Consider the following 11024-nt stretch of genomic DNA (forward strand, 5'->3'; position numbering starts at 1 on the left):
CAGAAGTTAACATGATAAAGATTTATAAGTTTAAATCTTATTAATTTTTTAGCGTTATTTATGAGGAGGTATGTATTGCATCGATATTTCACACATCTAGTCCATAAGAATCTTATCTGATGAGACGTGATAAAGTATCCAACATATTACTAGTATGTTAATACTATTATCATCAACTTAAGTTTTTTGTTGAATTGATTTTGGTTCGAATAGCAGTCTTTTTGATCAGATTATCTTTTCCTATGTTACTTGGACTCGTGTACAGAAGTCGAATATTGGTGCGTGTGCAAGTGTTGGATAGTTTAAATATTCAATTTTACGCCTAAAATAATTTGTCTAGGTGACAAACCAATGTACAAGCATCAAAGAGTTGATGTAGATATGTGAAGCAAAATAAAGATTTGAGTAACGTTTTTTTTTGTGTGTTTTTAGTGGATCTAATAATACAGTTTAGTTTTTATAGAATCCAATCAAATTTATTTCAGCTACTTTTGTGAGAGACCGTCTCTCAAAGAGACAACCTCAAAACAAGAATTCTATATATTTATTTTCTTTTTAATTTGTATTTTTAAGCTATTCAGCCCATATATCTAATGTGTCTATTAGATAGAGTGTCTCCCACAATAATTTGTGAATTTAATTATGATCCAATTATCCGCAATATCCACCTCTAGACGAATATTTAATGAACCCTTTTTCCCGTACAACCGCACATTTTGCGCAACCCGTTTTGAAAAAAATAAAAAAAAACATTTTTAAAAAATTTTTTTAACAAAATTTATTGAAAATTAATCGGCAAAAAAATAAAATTGTGTCTAGAATATTTACGAAAAAATCATTTGTGTTATGTTTAAATCAAATATATGTTGAGTTTGATGAATTAAGAAAAATTAGATTTTTTTTAAATAGAGGGGTAAAATTAAAATTTTATTAAAAAAATATTAAAAAAAAAATAATAATGACACAGTGAAAAAAATAAGGATTAATAAGGAGCGGAGCACACATGAGTAGAAAGTCTATTATTGTGGGTAAATTATAGTGCTTATGATGCTTTATCTTCATATTTGGTTGATATTGTTGGGGACAATTAGGAGTAGTAGTAGTTTCTTGGGAGTTTGTTTCGTTAGGCAGAAAATAATATTGGCCACCCTGTCTAATGTCTATGTATTAATCATAAACATTGCAATTAATATGTTGGGTGTTTATATAACCACTTGTGCCTTATACCACATGGTAGACCATCTCTATTTCTTTCATTTCTCTCTGCTTTTTCTTTTTTTTTTTTATTTATTTTTTATTGGTAATCAGGTATGCATTGTGGAGATATATATGATAATATTCCTTTGCATCATTATTTTGTTTATCGTATACGTGTTTATAAAAGAAATAAAATTAATTCACTATTCATAACTCAAAAAAAAAAAATTAATTCCACTATTCAAAAGTCAAACCAAAATTACAATAAAAGTTCATTTTTTATAAATTATACTGATCCTTTTCATATGGTTTAATATAGAATTATAAAGATTTTTTTGAAGTAAAAATTATAAAAATTTGAAATTACTATGATATATAATTTATATATACTACAGAACCGATTAGGGTTATGATTTCAGTAATTTAGTTGATATATTAGTCAGATCTATTTAAATTGTTTGAGTTGTGAAACTATTGATAAAATTTACCTAGATTTGTTTAGTCTAGGTAGAGAACTCGAGTCCAATTGAATGAATGTCAAATCATTTTAATATGGTTCAACTTTGAGTTGATTAAAACTTAGGTTGATTAAAGAGTTTGTTAATTTGATGTTAAGTCGATTATAAATTGGGTTAGTGTTAGTTTGGATTAATTGTATGTCGTGTTGATATCCAATTGGGATAATTAAAGAGAAAAATGGTTATAACTGCGGTCAGTCATTTATTTGATGTTGGGTTTTGTAGTTGGGTATCTAAGAGTCATTAGTTGGGTCAATTAGGTGTTCATCGAATTTGATTATCCATATTTGTAAGTAAACCTGGGGTATGTCGTCATTCTAGAATTCGATAAAATGATAATGGTTATAAGTTAGAAAAAATTGCATAGAATAATTTAATTTATACATTATTTTCCTATAATAATCCAACTTATTGATTAACCATAAATAATCCCAATTTTAAGGGGTATTTTTCTAGAGTAAACCCGGTGACCGGATAACTTACTATAAAAAGTTTTATTTTGTGAAAAAAAAAGATAAAATAAAATAAAATGTCAACAAAATATTAAAGAATGTTTAAAAAAATTTATAATTTTTTTTTACTATATAGAATTTTTTATGTAAATTTTCAAAATTTTTCTCTAATTTTAAATTAATTTTCAATTTACTTTTTTGGTGAATTACGTGCTATAGCAGGTCATCGGGTTACCCAAGTTTACCCTAGGCAAATACCCCTTCAAGTTGGGATTATTCATGCTAATCAATAGGTGAAATTATTGTAAGAAAATCATAAAAATGTTGGATTATTCTTGGTAATTTTTCCTATTTGTAATATAATCCATATTATAGAAAAAATATCACTATCAGTTGTAAGTATAAAAAAGTCAAAATTATTTATCTTCTTACAATAGTTTACTCCCTTGCTATTATGGACTTTGTCCCAAAACTATTTTATTTCGTTTTACTCAGTTTGCTCCTTTATTAATTTTTGATATGAACCAATCTATAAAATCACTAAAATTTACAATTTATTTCTCTTTCTTACACTAAAATTTATAATTACCGCACTAAAATACATAAATTTACCTACATTATATTTCTTTCGCTTCAAACTACTTGCAACATTAGAAAATTAATTCATCACTCTAATTTGTAATTATTTTTGATTTATAAGTTAAAACATAATCAATTGAAAACTTGTTTTATTCGTCTCAATTATGCAGAGATTAATAATATGAAATTATTATAATTTTTTATCATACGTACTTAGAGTTAATAAGGATTGAATTGATACAATTAGACTGTCTAAAAAATCAAACATTGCAAATCTTTTGTATATATGTATGAATGTATCTCCTTCAAGAGTAAAATTTTGCAATGGTGGAAGTATATGCCAATTAGAGGTGTTCAACGAGCCGAGTTAAAATGTAAATGGGTCGGGTCGGAGCGGGTTGAGTCAAATTTAAACGGGCTAGGGCAGGTCAAAGCTGATCCTTTTTTTAAAAAGTTCATATAATAGTTTTTTATTCTACTTTATAGCCCTTTAGGTCGACCCACCTATGTCTATAATAATATCATATAAAAACATAAAAAAAAGTGGTAAATGTTTTTTCGCAACCAATTCCTATAATTATCCAATCCAGCCCGGTCCGAACTTTTATATCAAAGCCCCATTAATGACTTGACCCGTTATTGACCCAATACAACCCGCTAATGACACGTTAAAATATAACCCGACCATTGACCCATTGGAACAATCCGCCCCTTAAACACCTCTAATGTCAATATCCCACTAATATAATCACTTTTCAATTTTTGTAAATCTTTGTATGTACATCTCCTTCAAGATTAAACGATTAGGGATAGAGGAGTGAGTAAATGATTATTAGCTTCTTCACACTTCTATTATATCCACATCTAATCAGTTATCATTTCTTTTGATATCGACAAAATGTTCTCAGTTCATACATTTGCATGAAGTACTGCATATGATTTGGTACGGCATATTCGAGTAGAGATAATCCTGCTAAAAAACTCAATCTTAATATTTAGAGTATGAATTTTTATTTATATTTTTTCTTTAATTTTCATTTATATGTTTAATTTTATATGTTTATCTCTCATCTACACATTTCTTTCAAATCCACCACTCTACAATATTTATTTTTATCTCATTTTTCTAGATTTTTCTGCCAAAACATGCTTAAGGAATAAATTTATTGATCAACGAAAGTATAACTTAATTAGATAATTTCAAGTGAAGTTAAATAGAAAAATAATGAGCATAAGTTTCTAAATAAAAAAATAATGAGTATAAGCTTCGCACTAACGAAAGTATACCCTAGCTATATTAGATTAAGTAGTGTTGTACCTTTTGAAATTGAGACATGATGTTCAATCACAATTTCATTTATTTTTTTTGTCATTATTCATCTTTTTTCTTTAATTTTCATCTATATGTTTGATTTATATTTTTATCTTGGTTATATATTTTCTCCCACTTTCTTATAAAATATACATTTTTATCGTTTTTACTCATTTTTTAACAGAATTCTTATATGAGACGGTCTTTTCGTGAGATGCGTCTCATACATGAGTTAAGTAGCCTAATAATACAAATAATTAACATACAAACTTCTTGTTTTGAGATCGTTTCACTGAGAGACGATCTCTAACAAAATAGTTGTTTTTTTTTTCACCTTATTTTTAATTGAGGCTATTTCTATGAAACAGAAAATATATGACTTTTGGTATTAGAGAGATTATCACAAAAATCTTACATAAAGAAGACATTAAAGAAGGTAGATAAAGAATTGTAGGAATTACACAGTACTATTACGAAAATAATGCAACAAAAAAGCATAAGATTATAATTGGATTTTTAAATCCAACTTTTCTCTTGGTTATTTGGATAATGCATCAACTACAACAACTTTTTTTGTTTTGTGCCCTTCGCCCCTTCCCCTTTATTTATTTTTACTATTTTTTAACTCTTCACATTTTAATCAACTTATTGCTTGGGTTGGGTATGATTGAGTGTGCAAGCCTAATTGTCTATTGGAATAGACCTAAAATAGCAACATGTTGGTTATGTGTGTGTGAGCATTTTAGATGACTCCTTAGTTTATTGTGGTAAGCATGTAAATTGATTGGTGACGTGTAAATATACTTGAAAAACAAATCTCGTCTTGGGGATGATCCATGAAATCCTCCTTTAATATCTAAGTTAATTACTTCAGCGAAGGAAATATTTTATCTAAATTCATTGTATTTTTATAAATAAAAAATGTTTTTAAAAATGTGAGATTTTTTCAGATTAAGTAATTCTAATTAAGGAGAATCACCTAAATAGTATTTAATGATACCTGGAGTATTTAGAATGACATACTTGCTCTTAGTAAGGTAACAATAAGCCAAAATATTTTAAAAAGCCAAAAAAAAAAAAAAAATCAAACATGCTTTCCTTCATAAAAGAATGGTATATATAATTATAGTTACATTTAACTTTTAGAGAGAGTGTAAAATAATTGAATAAGATGAAGAGATATAAAATAAATAAGAAAAAAAAAAAAAAAAAAAAAAAAAAACTAAATGTAAGTTGACATAGGAATGAGAATTCCACCACCACTTTATACTTTATACTCTTACAATACAAGAGGAACATAGATTCTAGACAAGAAGTATTTTTTATATACACTTAAAAGTCAAAACAAGCAATAGTGAAATAAAAAATAGAATGACCATTTTTTCCTCTCTTAGAAAACAAATCACAAATTCACAATAATTTAAAAACGAAAAGCATAAAAAGTGGTGAAGAAAAAAAAAATACTAAAATTGTTTGGTGAAAAGAGTTAGAATAAATACAACTTTTTATGTGATACGTGAAAGGTGGAATGGCCACCTTTGGGCTTTGAATGGACCACCAACACTTGAAACTTTTGCTAACGTCCATTCAATACACACATTCTGCTTTCAATCTTCCTCCTATTTATCTACTTCCTATCTCACTTCCAGCCACTCAACACCGTTATTTATTTTTATCCTCCCTCCGTTGTTTCTGTTTTTCCTGTTATTTTAAATTTGCTATATAATATAATATAATTTGATATCATATATATATATATATATAATTTTTTACTTCGATATGTAGTTGTATAACAAGTTTAAAGAAATTGAGGAGGATATAATATCAACTTTTTTTGTCTCTTAATATTCACAATTTGTGTAAATTTCAATACAAATTTAAAAACTCAAATATTTTTGATTGTATTTAGGAAATTGTAGAAGTCTCATTTTTTTTTTAAAAAAATAATCTGACAAATCTATTAAAATTTTTTATATTATATAAATGAGAAGAACAAAAGATTACCATTGTAGGATTATATATTCCTCACTATTCGAGTTCCTAACAGCATAATAAGAGTAAAATAAATTCATATTTAAATTTTCATATTCAACTTATAATTACGTTCAAGTTGAACTAATAACTAACTATTTGAGAATCGAGTCTTATCTTAGTTGGAGCAAGTATCGCCTTTCTCAAGCAAGGTTATGAGATCAAATCTCCCTTTCCCTCCCTCAGTCTACCTTGTAATCTAAAAATAATTATAAAAAAATAACTATTTGATACGGTTTCGATAAATTCAAAAATGGGTTAATTATATACAAAAATTTAATTTTTTATAGCATTGGTTGAAGGGAAAAAAGGTAAGTGAGAATCAAATCCAAGACCTTATCTGAACAAATGGTACTTACTCTAATTGTTACAAGACCTGATACACAATTGAATAAAAAAACTAACTATAATTTATTCAAGTTTTAATAATCAACACTCTTCTTCTAGTTTTCTCTCGTATATTTACACCTTGTTAACCCTTATTTAGTCAAAAAAAATATTGAACTTTTGAGATTATAATGTAGGCTGAAGGAAAAGAAAAATCAAATGAAATCAAATCTAGGACTTTACATGGGAAAGTGGTACCCAATTAGTCAAAAATTGAACTTAAGTAACCACTTATTGGCGCTTAGATTAAGTTTATCATCTCCTACAAAGCCTAAAGTTATCAAAACTAGATTATTGCTGAAATGTACTAAAACTTTCAATGGGAATAAAGTGTCCAAACACCTTTGATAAGGATAGAGTATCAAATATGCAGAGTTAAGACCAGTAAAATGCCAAATCCACATAGAAAAGATGGTAACATTTTTAACCTTAATAAAAAAAAAAGGGTGTAAATGTAAGACTTGAAACATGTACCCAGATCAGATATTTTAGGTATCTTAACATTTAAAACAGAAGAAAATAAATGGTTACAAGAGCTTGGCTCTATTGTCAGTTTCAGAAAGCAAAAGATGAAATAATGTCATATCTGCAAAAACCCATTAAATACTCAAAAGAACCAATTTGGTTGCTTCTTTAAGAATCTGGCAACAAACTATCTGAATGCTTAAAACAGTAACACTTGTTTACAGCTACAACAAATGGATACCTCTCATTTTTCAGTACTTTTATATTAATATTTAATATGCTAAAACAACTTCAAAAGGTAGTAAAATACAAATACTACACCAAAATTGCCACATATAACATAAATATTGATCTTTTGTAGGAGGTACTATATGATTTTTGTAGATAATAATACTCTCTCATTTTCTTCTATTATTATTATTCACAGATGATGATAGAGCTCATTACTTAACCTAAGATAAACAAATAAAAAAAAAAAGCAAAATTTACAAAAAAAGAAAAAAAAAAAACAGCAAAATTTACAGGAGTTCTTATTTCTGGGTATGTGTTCCTGCATCTCAGGAACTTCATGAACCAGTCAAGCAGTGTGAGTAAGATTCATGGCTCTGTTTAATCTTTCAAGTATGCCATTAGCTTTTCTCTTAGCCCTTGAAGTTCCGTCTTGTGCTAGCTGTGATAATGTGCTGTATGTTCGCTCCTCTTCTCGTAGCTCTCGCAACTTAGTCCTGTGGTTTATGCAGATTGTGTAGAGAGTAGCTATACAGTTCTCTTTGTTTCGAGAACACGAGCTTTCCCTCATGATTTTTAGTAGACAAGGAACTGCGTCGAGCTCAGCCAGCTCGTCTACTGCCCTTTGATGGGTTGATAGCATGGCTAGTATTGCTAATAACTCATCGACGTGCACCCCATTCTTGATCTTCTTTAAAATCACTCGTACTGCCTTTTCACGGACGGCTATTGCCTTATTCTCTGGTTTAATACAAAGGTTGAATATAGCCGAGGCTGCATCTTTTACGCCCATTGGGTGTCCTTCTTCTAAGAGATTGATTAAGGGTTTCAACGCACCGGATTTTCCGATCAATACCTTATTTGAATCGAGGGCGGATAACGTGAAGAGTGCTGCTGCAGCATTGCTCCGTGTTTCGGGTGTTCCACACTGTAATGCATCTATTAGTAATGTGATCACCATAGGTGTCTCGGCAACAAGCTTTTTGTTGCTATCATGGATTGAAATGTTCAATAAAGTTGTGATCAAATCTTCTTGAAGATCGGGGTGAAGATCATGACACCCAGATGACAACGATCCTCTCCTCCTCCGTGTTAGGGGTTCTAACAAATGAGGTATAGCCTCTGTTGACTCACCAAAAAGTGCCCGAAATGAGGGCATTCGTTTGGTAAGAAGCCGAAGTTCTTTGGCAGCAGCCTTTTGCTCGCCAATTGACTTGGACATTTTGTCAATCAAAGAAGAAAAGTAGTCTCGATCAGCCTCGGTAACCCCTTCTTCATTTACATACCCAACAGGATCAGGATTCTCGATTCCCCGGCTTTCACACCATTGAGCAATCATCTCTCTAATCAGGTAATTCGGCGTGAGGAGTGAGTGTGAGAGGACCTGTTGTGTAATTGGGCATATCCTATGCCCTGCTTTCAACCATTTTTGGATAAAGGGTCTATCATAAGTCTGTTGTCAATCAAACAAAACACAATTTGTCAAAAATAATGAAAGATCTATCATTAGGCTAAAATAAAAATTTATAAGTCTTTAATTTCAGAGTATAATGAACACTATATAAATGACTCAATAAATAATGTATATAAATGTTAGAGTAAATATCCTAGCGCCTCAACCATCAACTCATCATCATTATTTAAGTTTTTGGTTGAGTTAGTTCCATGATATCAGAAGCCAACCTGACAAGAGGTCACGGGTTTAAATCTCAACCACCCTTCATCTAAAGTGGAATATTCAGCGCCTATGCGTACCCACACTTCTAGCCCGATGGACTCCCGTGTGAGGGGGCGTGTTAGAGTATATATAATATATCCTGGGGCTTTTGATTAAGTTGGTTCCTTACAATAAAGTTACACGTAATGTTTGCTATCAAGGGTCAATCACAAACAACCACACAATCACAAACAACCACACAAGGATAAGATAAGGTTGTGCACATCTGACTCCCCCAACAAACAAACCTCGCTTAGTGGGAGTCAGTTTAAAATTATGCAGTAAAATGACAATCAACAAAAGTTGAAGAAACTGGAAAAATTATTGGTATATCAGAAGAATTAAAGTAAACAATAAATAAACAGGTAACCATGTTAGGAATACTAAGCAATAGGCCCTCTTGAAACAGGGTTTTATTAGACATAATCAGCCAAAAAGGTAGATTAATGCATAATTACATTATAATATACTAACAAAAGGAGGATTAAATCAAGAATCACAAATCACAGGGGACCAGTAATTAAACATTCTTCTATTGAAAATTTTAAACAAATGCACAATTTTTTTCAAATACAACAAATGGACAATACTGTAATACTGTTATGAAATTATAAGATTAATCATTATTGATTAGTGTGACTAATCAAACTCTTTGATACCTAAAATTATAAATTAACATACAAGTGGGATAATTAACTATTTCCCAAATGACAAAATCATGAAAAATCAAATCGAATCAAATCAAATCATCATCATCATTTCCAGTATTATCCACTCGCCATAGGCAGGACAAAAAGAGACCATGACTCGAGAAAGTCATCAGCTACTTAATACACATAATGCTTAATTCCCAGCATAAAAACAGAATTAGGTGCCATAACATTGAAGTAAAAGCTATCCATGACTTTATTTCTGACAAGAATCAGAATTTTTCCTCATAGAAAATGACACTTGAAGAACAAAAAACAAATAACATTTACTAATTTGTATGAAAAATTCAGAAAGAACTCATAGTAAACAAAATAAAACAACAATTGCAGAAGATATACAATTATACATACAAATTACAATCAACATTATTAGTTACCCAATAAAATTTAACCCATTTTCCCCAAAAACCCTAAAAAAAAGGTAGATTTAATTACAAAACTAAGAAAATTTAATTGAAGAAAACAAACCTGGCCAGTGGAAATAATCACAGGATCTTGCATGAGTTGTTTAGAGAGAGGACAACGAAACTCAGGAGGACAAGAGAAAGAGGCATCATCCAGCCTTAACGACGCCGTTTTCTTCCATTTAACATCTTTTAAAGTAGAAAGAATGTCTTTGGCTTTATCAATGGCGTCAACAACAAAAGTTGAAGAAGACGAATTAGAATTTGACCCATCTTCTTCTTCTAAAATAGCTTTGACTAACAATCTAAGTTCTTTTTTCAACTCAAGTAACCTAATTGAATCTCCTTCAGAAACAACCCCTGTTTTTGCCATCCAAATCCAAAATTAAGAAATACCCAGAACGGAATTCACCCTAAAAAGAAACGGGTATTCATGAAAATCAAAAAATGAAGCGTAATTTAAGAGAAATTGACCAGATTTAAGAGAAAAAGAAAAAGATGGAATCTCTCTCTCTCTCTTTTGTAAATGAAAGAAGGGAGGGAGGGAGGGAGGGAGTGAATGAATGAGAGCACGAGGTAAGGGAGAGTGATGGAGGAGAGGAAGGAGAATAATAAATAGTAAAAAAATAATAAATAGAATGAGTGAGAAAGAAAGGTGGGACCAAGAAGGTCCACAATGCACGCCACCAAGGAATCCACAGGAGAGACCAGCTGGCAGAAACGCGGGTGTACAAGATAAGAGAGTGGAGACTGTATATAAATTCTCAGTCCTGAATAATTTGTATTGGGGTCAAAAATTTATTTTTAAAGAAAAGAGTAAATAATAGTAATAAATAAAGAGAGAAAATAAATTAAATAGATAAAATTAAAAAGAAATTAAAATATATGAATAGAATTAAAAAATAATAAATTATAATCTAAAAATAAAAATAATAAAAATTAAATAAAATAAACTAAAATAAAAAATATTACAAATTAAATGAGACGGTGAGAGTAATTCTATTAACTACACAGTTATTCCTAA

The 11024-nt window shown here is 29.7% G+C and overlaps 1 protein-coding gene across 1 annotated transcript; it reads right to left on the reverse strand.

Annotated features, from left to right (window-relative positions):
- Positions 1-7257: 7257 nt before the first annotated feature.
- Positions 7258-10599, reverse strand: LOC130813020 (U-box domain-containing protein 9). The gene is made up of 2 exons (XM_057678699.1): positions 10065-10599; positions 7258-8622 (listed from the first exon to the last, which is right to left on the reverse strand). The coding sequence occupies exons 1-2, from the start codon at positions 10371-10373 to the stop codon at positions 7519-7521; spliced, it is 1413 nt and encodes a 470-aa protein (XP_057534682.1). The 5' UTR covers positions 10374-10599; the 3' UTR covers positions 7258-7518.
- Between the last annotated feature and the right edge of the window lie 425 nt (positions 10600-11024).

The sequence above is a fragment of the Amaranthus tricolor genome, chromosome 5 (genome assembly GCF_026212465.1).
Source record: "Amaranthus tricolor cultivar Red isolate AtriRed21 chromosome 5, ASM2621246v1, whole genome shotgun sequence".
NCBI classification, from domain to species: Eukaryota; Viridiplantae; Streptophyta; class Magnoliopsida; order Caryophyllales; family Amaranthaceae; genus Amaranthus; species Amaranthus tricolor.